Source organism: Heliconius melpomene, chromosome 7 (assembly GCF_056956725.1).
Source record: "Heliconius melpomene rosina isolate 202511_hmr_F chromosome 7, ASM5695672v1, whole genome shotgun sequence".
NCBI classification, from domain to species: Eukaryota; Metazoa; Arthropoda; class Insecta; order Lepidoptera; family Nymphalidae; genus Heliconius; species Heliconius melpomene.
The window spans coordinates 6,047,638-6,062,471 of NC_140395.1; the positions used below are offsets into that span (position 1 = coordinate 6,047,638).

General features: G+C 32.5%; 2 protein-coding genes across 2 annotated transcripts; one reads left to right on the plus strand and one right to left on the minus strand.

Annotated features, from left to right (window-relative positions):
- The first annotated feature begins 457 nt into the window (after positions 1–457).
- LOC146537510 (beta-1,3-glucan-binding protein-like) lies at positions 458–9,612 on the plus strand. Its single transcript, XM_085188841.1, has 8 exons — positions 458–627; positions 5,346–5,570; positions 5,708–5,958; positions 7,711–7,847; positions 8,305–8,471; positions 8,757–8,981; positions 9,073–9,215; positions 9,402–9,612. The coding sequence occupies exons 1-8, from the start codon at positions 504–506 to the stop codon at positions 9,582–9,584; spliced, it is 1,455 nt and encodes a 484-aa protein (XP_085044967.1). The 5' UTR covers positions 458–503; the 3' UTR covers positions 9,585–9,612.
- A 363-nt stretch (positions 9,613–9,975) lies between these two features.
- On the minus strand, positions 9,976–14,168 carry LOC146537511 (beta-1,3-glucan-binding protein-like). The gene is made up of 8 exons (XM_085188846.1): positions 13,929–14,168; positions 13,220–13,432; positions 12,566–12,732; positions 12,093–12,226; positions 11,588–11,760; positions 10,550–10,774; positions 10,320–10,471; positions 9,976–10,228 (listed from the first exon to the last, which is right to left on the minus strand). The coding sequence occupies exons 1-8, from the start codon at positions 14,050–14,052 to the stop codon at positions 10,046–10,048; spliced, it is 1,371 nt and encodes a 456-aa protein (XP_085044972.1). The 5' UTR covers positions 14,053–14,168; the 3' UTR covers positions 9,976–10,045.
- Positions 14,169–14,834: the final 666 nt, after the last annotated feature.

Consider the following 14,834-nt stretch of genomic DNA (forward strand, 5'->3'; position numbering starts at 1 on the left):
CATAGAGCTATCAATATTTAGAAAAGAATTTAATTTTTTTTTTCATACTGTTTTTTTTTTATTTTGAATATAAATAAAAATAATAACAATTAAATTATTTAATCGTTTTTTATATTATGTAAAATAATAATATACCTTTACATAAAATATATTTTTATAAATAAATAAATAAGTTTTAATCAGAAATCAATTTGATTAATAAAGGCAGCGATTTAAATGCAACGATCTATTCTTTGTTTATGTGACAGTATTGGGACTAGATTAATATAAAAATTTGCAAAAATATGAGTTAATTATAATGTAAATTACTACAATCAAAATATTAAAAATATTTTTTATGCCGAAAAATTCTACAAGTTTTAAATTTAAAATCTAAAACTGGTAACAAATATTTACATTAATCTGACCATTCTATTTATTTTGTATATTTTAGATGCGCAAGCGCAACCTTAGTTGAAGACAAGTCAGTCTGTCGTGGACAGTGGTAAACGACGGACGTGGCGATGGCGAAAATTAGTATTTGTATAATAATCGCGGCGTTATGCTTAGCAAATGTCAGCACGTACACCGTACCCCCTGCGAAGCTTGAAGCCCTTTATCCAAAAGGCTTAAGGGTGACTGTAAAAGGTAAGATGATATTTATAAATTTATTTTTATTTGTCAAATCTTTTCTTTTATTCTGTGTAAGGTATTTTTTTAAAAGTATCTACATATAAGTATCTAATTTAATATATTTGTCTTGTGGTGGGTATGGAAACACTGATGTGAATGAATGGATATCGTATTTTCCAAAAAGAACGTAGTGTTTTAAGTCATTGTGGATTTTAATTTATATTTATAGAAGGTCATTGCGTTTTCCTTAATATTTTTAAGTCGAAGTGCAAGGCTTAAGTCACCTGCATTACTTTTGACAATAACAATAAAAATAAAAAAATATAATAAATAATTTCAGTTAAAAAAAAATCATTAGATAACTAAGAACATAATATTTAAGATTACATAAAATACATGTTTTGTATATACAAACCTTTAAATGTTTTTATTAATATATAAAACCGAAACATAATAACCTAAAGACCTTCGATTTTTTTATTGTTATTATATTTGTACTACCTTAAATATATATTAACTTTTTAACCTGTCTGCTTCCCAGGCACAAAAAAATATTCATTTAAACAAGTTTCCACTGATCCTTAATAAATTGTAGACCTTATTTAAATGTCTTATTAAATTATATGAGGCCTGTAACGCACAGGCACAAGCTCGTGACTGTAAACACGATAGGTCGTGGGTTCGATTCCTACTGAACGTGAATTATTATTTGTAACTAGGCAAAGCGCGACGTTAAGTTCTGCAATTCAACACGCAATACGTCCAGAATTCAGCTGAAAGTGGGGAACGGATGTATCTCAATGAGAACGGAGTGTATTAACACTAAAACATGTGATATTTTGTTAGACCTAATACTTAGAGGCACTGCAAATCCAAAGGCCAATTACGGAGACACATTATAGCATAATACTTTTTTAATATATTTTTTTAATTCAAATGCTAGCTAATCGAAATCGGAAAGTTTATTTTTTATTAATATATAAAAGCATTTATAAAGTCTTTGAAATTCATTTAAGACCAAAAGAATTGTGGTTATCATCCAAATTTAATATATATTTTTTTCTGAATATTTTCATGTCTTTGTAAATGCTACTTGAGTTTGTTTGTTTTTGACATTCTGACGTTTAGGACGATCTCGCGTTGCTTGTGAAAAGGGTCGTAACAGTTTATCATTTTCTGCAATTGCCTCTTTAGATATTAATTTTATTCGTTATTCTGTATTTACGAATATTAAAAGAGATCATATTTTTTCGTTGTATCTTTTTTAAAAAATAATAAAAAGTGGGCACTGCGTTTTTTTTTTCGAGACATTGAGTTCACCACCACCACTCAACACGCAATGTCTCCAGAATTCTGCGGAAAGTGGGGAACATAAATATTTTATTGCAAATGGATTGTCTTAACATTAGGTTCCTAGGTTCCCGCAGCCTACCCTGCTGTGTACGGAATACAGCATAAAACTAAAAAAAGTGGATGCGATGTCGGGGAATTTAAACACTAAGTTGCCTCTGTTTACCCTTTACATATATCTTTATATATATCTATGCACGAGTATAATTTTAATAAAAACATACACTATTTTTGACTCGGCGTGAAGCTAAAAAATATATATTTGATACATAGGACGCTCTAACTTAATTAAAGATATCGTTGTGGGTTATAATAATTATTTTTAATAATCTTTAAATATTTTTAGTATCCTAGTTATGTAATTATTGACCGCTAATAAAAAAAATATATATTAGTAAAATTTTTCCTCCTCCAAAAATTCATATAATAATAACTCACATTAATATGTCATTATTAATGTAACATTTATAGAAGTATTTATTAAAAAATTAGTAACTGGTTATTTTTTGTTATTGTAAACATTTTCCTTATTTGTAGGATTCGGTTTAATATAAAAAAGTCGTTAAAAGCATGAGATATTTTATACTCGACTAGTGGCTGCCCGCGACCTCGTTTGCTATTGGTAGACTTTGCAGAAATTTTGGGGAATCCTTTCTTAGTTCTCTTGTAGGGTGAAGTAGAATGTAGAGTCAACCTCAAGACCATGCCAAATTTTTCCAGTTCTACGCCGCGCACTTTCGGTTGTCAATTTGTCTACCAATCAATCAATAATTAAGTTTTAAATATTGTTATATAACTATTATATGCAAAACAGTTGAGAAATGAGAAATTGGGGTTAATTTGTTAAATATATTTATGCAATATGGCTCAAGATGAGTCCAAATCATAACTGAATTAATTAAAAATATAGACGAAAAAGAGACAAATTTGTTAAAAAAGATATACTTATAGATATACTAGAGAAAAGATAAAACAAATACTTGAAATATGAGAAATTAAATAATATTTTAGAATACTAACAACATTTTATAGATAAATCAAACTATAATAATAATTATTTCTATAATAGTAATAATAATACTTTGATTTTATATAAAACAAAGGAAGCTGGGAATTTACAAAAATGTATTGTTCTAAGCATAGGAAAACGGAAAGTAAAACAATGTTATCTGTTTACTTCATATGGGGAAATATTGTGGCCTATGCACATATGTATATAGAAAAATATTTACTCATGTCAATATACCTATAATAATATGTAAGTCACTTCTCAGCGATATACCTAAATGTTAAACTACGCAACAGATTTTAATGTGGCTTTCACTAATAGACAGAAGTTCAAAGGGATAATAAGATTTATTTTTCTCAGCTTCACGCTGTATCCCGCATGTAGAAGTGGGAGCTTAAAGCTAAGACACTCCGCTCCCTAATTTTGAAGGCATTGCGTGTTAAGTTGCGTGTTAATTAGAACGCAACGACGTGCTTTGACACCAGAGCGAAGAAATATATAATGAAAATATTAAATATTTTATTTCTTAGAGTGGGAATCGAACCCACAACCTGTAGCATTGGCAGTGTTACGCTTGGGCCCCTGCGTCACGACTGGCCTCACTCATATACATATTAAGTATATTAAATTTAAACGACGAGACCAGACGAGACAAGAAAAACCTAGTTTTATGGGTTTACCCGTTGAATTAGGAAATAAAGAAATAGCTATTAAATATATTATATGCAGAACCATATATAAATTAATAATAATTTAGTGAATTAAAAAACAGCTTCACGCTGTATCCCGCACATAGCAGGGAAGACAGAGGGATTTAGTATTATATATAAATTCGATTGAAAGGCAGATCACAATCCTTTTTGCTCGTTAAAATGTGAGACATGTGCTAAGTTCAATGAATGTCTGTAAAAATGTAAAATGTTTATATGAAATCAAAACCTATAGGTTCTCTTGTTGACCTACAATCTTGAAATTGGTACGGAAGCCTCTGTGAGCGAGTTCAATTCGCACTTGACCGTTTTTTTTCTTTCCACACTTTCATAAATAAATTAAAATTGGATTTCAATTCGAGTCGGAAGAATGATTTTTTTTCATCTCCCTGCTCTGGCCAGACAAAGCACGGCGTTCAGTGCCACCATGTCCCAAATTCAACGCAGAAATCGGAATGCCCTGAAACTATCTCCCAGGTCTCTTTGCCCATAAAAAAAAGTTCTTTTTTAAGGTATTATTGTTACTAAGCAAAACTTATCTAAACCAAGCTGAGGGCGGCCATTAAAATGATCAATAAACATAGGTTGTTCACATCACTTTTTGTACCACAGTATTATGAGCTCGTACATTGAACTACAAATAAAACGCTATATTAAAACAGTTTTGCGTCTCTGGAACAGGTTCTCATATAAAAACTTGTTAAATTAAAAGTTCAAAAGCTTTTCCGTTGGGAAGTGTCTAATTAGCATTCAGGATTAGATTTTATTTACAGCGATGATATATATCATGATAAAAACTCAACTCCAAATCGTAGTTTTTTTTTTATCTTCGTGCTGCATCCTGCATAAAGCAGGGTAAGTAAAGTGAGCCAAGTGTAAAAACATTATGTTCCTCATCTTCCACCCATTTTTCGATATATATCGTGAATGTTTAGTGGTGCAACTTAACGCACATTGCCTTGTTACCAATGCGAGGAAATGAAAATAATTATTTCCTTCCAGTGAGAATCGAACCCACAACCACCACGCTTATAATTAGATTCTGCGCCCCTAAGGCCTCAATTGTATAGCTTGTATATTTTTTTTAACTAGTTGACGGGTGTGAATTTTACAATATTAGCCTGTCGACACCCCCAAATTAGGCTGTCTTAGAGAAACCAAGAACACACCAAGTATATACCATCAGTTTCTATGATTATTATAGATAATCATGACACAGTATATTTAATTTGAAATATTAATTAATATAATATCATAAAGTTCAAGTTGTCTCAAAGTGGACTTTAAAGTTTTACCTAAATCCTTTTAACGGCGGGTGTTGAAATGTTTGTATTGGATATACTTCAAAACATAGCCCCAAACTGGACTTTGCCTCATGAATATGTTATACGGCAAAGTATTAAAGTTTGTAGCTATTTACCTAATATAAGCTATAAAATATAATAAAGCTATTATATTTTATAATAATGTGCACAAGGGTGTAACTGTAACGCGACGGTTGTGGGTTCGATCCCCACTCGAGGAAGTGAAATATTTATTGATATTTCCATTTCTTCGCTCCGGTGACGCAAAGTGCGGCGTTGAGTTCCTCCACTCACACGCAAAGCCTCTCAGTTGTCCTCTACAATTATCTTTATGAATACTAAAAAAAACGTATTTCACAGATGATGGCTTTTCTTTATTTGCTTTCCACGGTAACCTAAACCAGGAGATGGAAGGTCTAGAAGCTGGACAATGGGCACGAGACATTACCAAACCCAAAAATGGATTCTGGATCTTTAGGGATAGAAACGCTGAACTGAAATTGGGTGACAAAATATACTTCTGGACCTACGTTATAAAGAATGGTTTAGGATATCGGCAAGATAACGGAGAATGGACTGTCACAGGTAGGATATTTGAGATTTTTGATGTATTTTTGTTGATGTATGTATTTAAATTGTATAAAATTTGATAAATAAAAATTAAATAAATAATACAATAGTTCAAAAAATATTGGATATAAATTAAATATAAAAAATTTCAGAGTTCGTGGACGAAGAGGGAAAACCAGTGAATGTTGATGACTTACCAATTGTCACACCTAAACCAGACTCAGGACCTGGCCCTAACCCTGTAACTCCGCCTAACCGACCTGTCTGTATAAATTCTCAGACCGTTGTCCAGGGTATCAGAGCTGTTTGTCAAGGCACCCTCATTTTCAGCGAGGACTTCAACAAGCCCGACATAAAAAGTCTATCCAATTGGGAGCCAGAAAATATGTTCCCTCAAGAACCAGTAAGTTATTTAAAGTATTAGATTTTTGGAGACGACGTTTCAATGGTTTTTTGTTTTAACCAATTATCGGATTTCTACCTAGTGCCTTATTAAAAACATTTACAATTAAACATATTGCTTCATAAATATTCAGAATTAAACATGGTTAATACAATTTGAACCCGCACCTATTTTTATAGAGGTAAGTCAGCTATATAGACACTTCGCCAATAGAGTGCATCATCCACGTTATAGATAATTCCTAATAGTTAATTGTCACTTGTTATCGTCTTTAGATAATAACTTAAGAATGAGTATACATATAAATGCAGTCAATCAGGTTGTTGTTATTATTATAAATCTTATTTAATATCTAAGTGGCATACTTTTAAATCTGCTTAACTGTTATTGATGGAGTTCAAACCAATTCAATAATATAATTATTTGCAAAACTGTTTCTTTGGAACTGGATAGATTTTTAATTCTACATTAGGTAATATATATAAATCATTCATCTAAAAAAAATAGTGTTTCATTCCTCATCCAGGAATAGAGGCAGAGTGATATCTAGAACAAAGACACTTCTTGCCTTACTATCCGCCCAGTTTTCGAGATATTGCATATTGAATGACGAAATTCAACGCCGCGCTTTATCCTGTTACCAGAGCGAGGGAGTGAAAATAATTCGTATCCCCTAGTGGGAATCTAGAAATATATAAGCCTAAGTAAGTTAGAAAAAAAATCAGAATACAGAATAAAAGGGTGTCCTATGAGAATAGTATACTCGTAATATAGTGAAGGTTTATAGGTTATCTTTGTCAATGCCCTATTGGGCGTTAAGATAACAGAAAATAAAATATTATTATTATTATAAGAATATAAATCAACAATAATAAGCTATAAATATTTATATGCACATATAAATATTATAAGGGTAATAATAAAATAATAATAATAATAGCTGTTGTATCAAGAACCGGATACAGAAGGCAGTATTACTTGAGACGGCACGTATTGTGCGGCGGTTCCTCTCTCTGGAGCCCTAGCCACCGATGGCTTGGACCTTTGTCCCGCCCTCGGAAGAGTGGTTTTTTATATTTTTAAATGTATCTTTTTTTTATAATAATTTATATTTAAAAATGTAAAATTGATTCACTAATTTAATAAAAGTATATGCTGCATAATACAACTCCGAGCTATATGGTTACTTTTCGATGAATCTATTATTGTTTTTTTACATCTTCACTTTTTTTCCACATAGCAGGGTGGGCAGAGGGAACCTAGTGTTAAGCCAATCTATTTTCAATTCACTGCCCGATTTTCAAGTTAATTTGACAGCATCATCTTTCTTTGTTACCGTAGCGATTAAATAACTTATTTTAATCCCTAGAGGCTATCGTGGCGTAGAGGCACTAGGGTGGGAACGTAATGGGGAGGAGGGGTTGAGGGTTTCATCCACACTCGAGGAAACGAAATATTTACTTAAACTTTATATTTCCGTTTCTTCGCTCTGGTAGAGGCAAAAGCGGGGCGTTGAGTTCTGCCACTCAATACGCAAGGAAAGTGGGGAACGGAGTATCCTAACACTATGTTCTCTTGCCCCTACCCTGCTGTGTGCGGGATACAGCGTGAAGCTAATTTAATTTTTAATTTTATTCCCTTTCGTGGGATTGTGTTTACAGTCCTACGCCCAAGAGCGTATATGTATGAAGTTTATCCCATATTACTGTATTTTTGTTTAAATGTAGTAATCTATTAAATTATCAATTTCAGGATTATCCATTCAACGCATACTTATCAGAAGGAATCGTCAAAATAGATAATGGAGGATTAAAAATTTCACCTACCCTCACTGAATCTCGTTCCCAAGATGGATTCCTTTATGCTGGCACATGGGATCTGACAAATACGTATGAATATTAATACCTGACTACTTTTTTTAGAAAACGTATAAAAAATTAAAGTATTCCTCCGTGTTGGAATCGTATTTCGCTTTTACAATCGGACATTGTGTCGTTATTCCACCGCGTGACGTTGATTATATCACGAGACTAAAAGCGGCGTCGAGTTCTGCTCCTCAACACGTAATGGCTCGAAAATAAAGCAGTAATCGTAAAGTTAAAAAAATGAATAGTATTTTTTTTTGTATATATAAATACTATTTCTCTAGCAGAAAATGGAATTTTATATCACTAATACTCTTTATCTATATTAGTATTTATTTTATTGATGTACTGTCTCAATGGACATCGCAAAAAAAGTAATGTTCGAGACATACTGGACCGAAATCCTACCCAGTCTACCCTGCTATATGCAGGATATAGGTAGAAAGTAACATGTACATCATGTTTTGCCCATACATTACAGATGTACTGGACAATTGGGCACTAGGGAATGCTTGCAAATGGCGTCAGGAGCACAAATTCTGCCACCAATTATAAGTGGAAAAATCTCAACTCGTAATCATTTCAACTTTAAATTTGGAAAAATAGAAGTGAGAGCGAAGTTACCTGGTGGTAGCTGGTTGATTCCAGGTAAGTTGGTTACGAAATTTAACGCAATAACAATATTGATTCATAGATTCTAAGCCATAAGTTTAGTTGAACGTATATTTTTGCTTTTTGATAAAATTTAATATTTTTACAACAACAGTTTAGATTACAATAGATTTTTATCTTCAAACAGTTTGTAATAAGTGTAACTAATCATTTTAGTAAATTTAAAAGATAATGTTTATTGAATCCAAGCAGCAAAAAAATTTATAATTTGATTTAACACATTTTTTTAGTTCTTATTTACTAATATAGAATATTTTGCAGAAATCAACTTAGAACCTCGCGACAACGCCTATGGCAACCAGCGATACGAATCAGGTCTCATAAGAATTGCCTATGCAAAAGGCAACCCGGCGTTTGCGAAGAAATTATACGCAGGACCAGTTCTATCAGATTCGGAGCCGTATAGATCGTTCTTATTAAAGGAAAAACTTGGAATTGACAGTTGGAACAAAGATTACCATAATTACACATTAATTTGGAGACCTGGTGAATATAGGGTTTTTCTTATTATTTTTATCTCTGTAAAGTAACCTTTGTATAATTTTATTCTTATTCATTATATTTCTGTTTTCTCCAGATGGCATTCAAATGTTTGTGGACGGGGAGCACTACGGTGATGTGAATCCAGGCGAAGGCTTTTACTCTACCGGCAGAGACCACGCTGTACCGCACGCCGCTCTTTGGCTGAGAGGATCTATTATGGCACCACTAGACCAATTTGTGAGTTATTCCTTTAAAATTTACTTGTCTTGTGAAGATAATTATTTGACTGACTACTTTAAAAAATAATTTTTCAAGAAATATTTGTGAAAATAACATAATATCATGATAAATAGTTTGAATATAATGCTATATGCGGGATGCCGCCTAGAGCTAAATAAAGTAATTTAATTGTTTATTTTACAGTTCTATATATCTCTTGGAGTGCGTGTCGGTGGTATACACGATTTTGCAGACAGCAGCGACAAACCCTGGAAAAATAGGAACAGTAAGGCCATATTAAAATTCTGGGAACACAAAGATGCTTGGTACCCAAGTTGGTTCTCTTCAGATATGGTTGTTGATTCTGTCAAAGTATATGCACTGTAATGAAATAAATATTTTATATTTTTATAAATATTAATTGTTTTATTTTGTACCAAATATGTATTTAAAATTTAACAATAATTTTGGACTGACGTAGAACAAAATTAATATATTAATTGTCTCAGTAGTTTCATTATGTTTATGTTTGTATGAATCAGCTTGAAAGTAATCTTATAATAAGCATTTTATGTTATGTTTTTAAAATAAACTTTTAATTTAGATGACAAAAATTTGACTTGCTTATTGCACTCCTTTACCCATAAAAAATCCTCCTGCGTTCATATTGTAGGAATGTTTTCCTCCCAGTGGATATGAACGCATTTTCAGACACGTGCTTTGCACCTGCGTCACGACGGCATCAGCTATTAACTTGCTTGCTAAATTAAAAACAATATGTAGAAAATAATTTTATTTAACTTATTAAGTGTTTTTTTTACTATATAATTATAAAAATAAAAAATGTTCTACAATGCGTAAACTTTTACGGAATCTACAACCAATTCTGGTGATGTCCAGGAAGAATACCAATCTCTCATGTGTTTCACAAACTCATGCATGGCCTTAGGACTTTTGTTTTTCCAAGGTTTATCGTCAGTATCCGGAAAGTCGTGAATACCGCCAACACGGAGACCAAGGGAGATGTAGAACTGAGTATAAGAGATAAAGAAGAATTTTAAAAAATGTGTAATTTGTTCAAAGAACTAACTAGATTCTCATTTTATTATCTTTTAAACTTACCATTTTATCAAAAGGTGCGTTGAAACTACTCAGCTTCCATGCAACTTTTTGCATTTTAATATGAGGCTCGATTGGTTGTAAATTATAATAATACGATATATTTGAATTTAATATACCATAAGATTCCCCATCAACAAGCATCTCAATACTATCTATAAATAAGAATTATATTTTACATGCATGTATATTTGAAGCAATTACCTGTAAGTTATTTTATAACAATAAAATACCTGGTGTCCATATGATAGAATAAGTATGAAAATTGTCGCTCCAAGAACTATCACTTAATGACTTAACAAGAAACCTCGACCTTTGAGGTTCCTTGTCGTGTACCACTGGTCCTCCATGTACGTATTTGGATTGGTCTTGGTTTCCTTTCGAAAAGGCGATTCGTATTATGCCAGATCCAAAACGTAACTTTCCATATTCATGATCACGTGGCTCCAAATTGATTTCTAAAATATAAAATTTAGCAGTACAAAATAACAAATTAGTATGTACGTTACAAAAAAAGATAAGTAGATCATACTACAATGGATTTTAAATACTGACACACCAGATGTAGAACCATAGTACCATTAAATTAGTTAAACTTTAGGAACTAGTGAACATATCACAACGAAAATAATGAACATGCTCTTTATTCTCTCTGTGAATGAAGAGCACGTTGGTTTCACTTGTTTAAAGGAAGAAAGAGTGACAAAAAGATTTATACAGTGAGCGTGGCAAGGGAGACAGTAGAAGACTTTATTGACGATACTGACGATATTGCCATATTGACGATACTGATCAAATTAAGAGGATATGAATATAAAGACCTCTCAAAGAGCGTATTTAAAGAGTTTGATGGTAATGGACGAGGCGAAATAGGTATGCAGAAAACAAGGTGTTTGGTGCTCCAGTCTCTCTTGCTATCCCACCAGGGATAAAACGTAAAACTGACAAATCTATATGAATATAATAAATAAATACCGCCTTAGCAAAAGTCACTGCGGTGTTCAATTGTAACTGAAAAATTCAAATCATTCCAGATAAATGCGTTATCTGGAATGATTTGAATTGCGGTTTCGGTAAGACAAAGCCTGGCAATGTATCCACTCAGCAAGCAATGTGTCGAATTTATGTGGTAAATGGAGAACGGAGAGTTTTGCTCATTTAGCACAAGCGATGACATAAATGACAAGACATGAATAGAAGTATTGTGGCAATGCAGCTTTGCAGACGAGAACTTGTTGGAATATTTACATTTAGAATAATTAAACATTTACCTGGAACTAGCCAATCGCCCCGTGGTAGTTTTGCTCTTACTTCAATTTTGCCATATTTAAAGTTAAATGCTTTGCGTGTTGTTAACTTCCCTGATATAACTGGTGGTTCTATGTAATAGTTAGACGAGGTTCTGTAACACTCACTCGTTGCTATTTCCCCTGTACACCTAAAACTGAATTAGAACAAATACTGTGTATTATAATATAAATATTATATACCTTATAAATATGTTTAATTATTTCATATTTCCCGAGTAACCTTCGATATCGCGCGAGCGTTGAGAAAAATGCCTATATGTTACTTCACAATCCCCTCTCTCTTTCAGAAAGAGTTTCATAAAAACCGGTCTAGCTACTTCGTAGTTTAGCTCTGACAAACAAAACAAGTTCAATGTAGTACTAGTATCATAAAAGTCGGTTCAGCTGTTCCTGGACAAACAGAAAGATAGAGAAACATACAGAAAAAAAAAATATATATTGGTATGCATATACGTGTAATACTTACATATTATTTAAGGTAGAAGATTTGTCAATATGAGTATCTGTTATAGATTCTATAGTAGGCATTGCCTTAATTTTAAGTATTCCCTTGTCAAGAGTTGTTGCTGCCTCAGATAAATAAACGTTGAATGGATAATCCTATAACAAAATAAAATGAAGTTGGTATAATATAATATATAACAAAATAATATAAATAAGCATAATATAACAAAATAGTCGCAATGACGCTCTTTACGATATACAGATAGATGTACAAAGTGGTACACATGATAGAGGAGGTCGTTTCCAACTATATTTACTCTAGATAATTGATCAGAAATTTTACTTTTACAGCATTAACTATTCAAAAAAGGTATATTAATATTATGCACATTCTGCTTAAAGACAGAAAATATTTTTTTTTATAGACATATTTTCCGACTTAACTATATCCAATGAGTATTTTAAATAATCTTTAAAATCATTTCTAAAACTTACCGGTTCTTGGGGATAATATTTTTCAAATTGCCATTGTTTTAAATCTGTAATACTGGAATGATCAAAATCTTCGCTGAAGATTAAAGAGCCAGTACAAAGTTTTTTGCCGCATTGTACTTCAGTTTTAGAGATCACACAATTTGATACTTCTTCATCTTCAGAAAAATCTGGAAGCGAAGTGAGATGAACATGTGAAAAAGGTATAAACGGTGAGCAATTAATAGATAATAAAGCTACTTGATATACTGGGTGGAAGAGGCAGCGCTTCTTTTACTGAAACTGCATATAGGGTAAAATATTTCAAACCCAGAAGTAAAAAAAATAATCAAGGTACCTTAACAGTTTGGACGTAGGATTTTTTTTTCATTTCACGATTTTTATCCATACTTACCTGTATTTCGTGTGACGCACACATAAGTGTGTGACATTGCCGCTTTGACAGGTAAGTGTGTGCGTGCCTATGTTATACTTTACATATGGCGTTTTATTTTAAAACATAATTTTATTATTTATTTTGTTTGAAAAAATAACTTTTTCATTTTTGGGAATTTTTTTTTTTCTGAATTATATTAGGCTTTTATAGAGTAGTTAAAACTATGGTTTCATTTAAAGTGGTGCTGACAATTCCACCCTGTAGATTCAAATTAAACTTACTATTTACAGTCCACTGTCCACGAACAGAAGTAGTCAAGTTATTCTTGTACAGTATGTTAATTTCATAATAAATAGTGTCTCCTAATTTTACTTGCATGTTTCGGTCCTCGAGAATCCACCAACCTTTATGTGGACGCGGCAAATACTCTTGCCAAGAATGTGTGCCGGTTTGATTTATAAGTCCCATGAAATTGACTGACTTGAAACCCTCATCTGAAATAAATATTAGTTACAGCTATAGTCTGAAAAATCTCTTTTATCTAATAATAATATAAATGGTGGTGCAGGGGCACTACCGTGCTACTGTAATCGTGGTGGTTGCGAGTTCGATTCCCACTCGGCTGAGTGAAATATTTGATATTTTCATTTCCTCGCTCTGGTACAAAGGTCAAACCAGTCCGGCAGAGAAAGAGTTCAAAGAAAGATAAAGATTTCAACTAAAAATGTGAAATGCTATGAATTGAGGCTTAGCTTATCGGCGGAAAGTGAGAAATGGAGTGTCTTAATACTAGGTTCCCTCTGCCAACCCTGCTGTGTGCAGGATACAGCGTGAAGTTGATTGTATAGTTCTCATATTTTTTCCTGAACTAGTACACCTGTAAATGCTAGCCGCCAAATGTCATAATTCTAGGTCAACCGGAAGTACGTACAGTTTTCAGAGTTTTTTCTGTTATTATTTTTGAATAATATAGTACAATTATAATTTTACCTGGGAATGTAATCTTCAATCCACGAGGCTTAAGTGCTTGAAATTGTAAATAAAAATTTGCAGAGAAACCTAGTGTAACTGTTCCAATATTTAATATTAGTATCAAAAATAGAAAAAAAATCATCTTAGCGTCCGATTTTAGTCACAGTTCATCTCTTACTGGGTTTTTGATTCTTGTTGTTTTGATGTTTTGTTGAGAATGACTTAAAATGTATGCGTGTCGTGGTTGGGTATTGTGCGATATACATTTTATTTGTTATTCTAGTAACAACTGGCTATTGCCCTCGACTTCGTTTGCTATAACGGCAAATAATTGGATTTAAAGTAAATTGTTTGACCTAATATAAAGGGGTTTGCTATATTTGAATACAAAAAGCAACACGATGTAATTTTAATTATCAATTATTTTATGTTAGAATTATCTCGTTTTTAGAATTGTCACACTTAGCACTACACAATCGAATTGAATCGAATTTATTTTCCGCATAGCAGGGTAAACGAAACGGTAGTGTTAAAACTCTTCACTCTCCAAATTTTGTTCATTTTTCGGGACATTGCATATTGAGCGACGAAACTCACCCCGCGTTTTCGCGTCAATATTCCTGGTTATAAGATTTTAAATAACGTTAAACGACACTTTTGTATTTACCAAACGGTAATTCCCCGGTTTCGTATCCATTTGGATATAATCTTTACTAATATTATAAAGCGATAGAATTTGTTTAGTTGAACGCACTAGTCTCACTCAGTCTCTCTGTTCAAATTAAAAAAAATACCTGCTAGTCACCACTACCACCACCACCACCACCACCTGGACGCAAAGGCATTTATGGCATTTGGAACGTGTCATGTATCAAATCTTCTTTCTTTTTCTATTTGAATACAAAAAGAAAAGCCGCAGTGAAT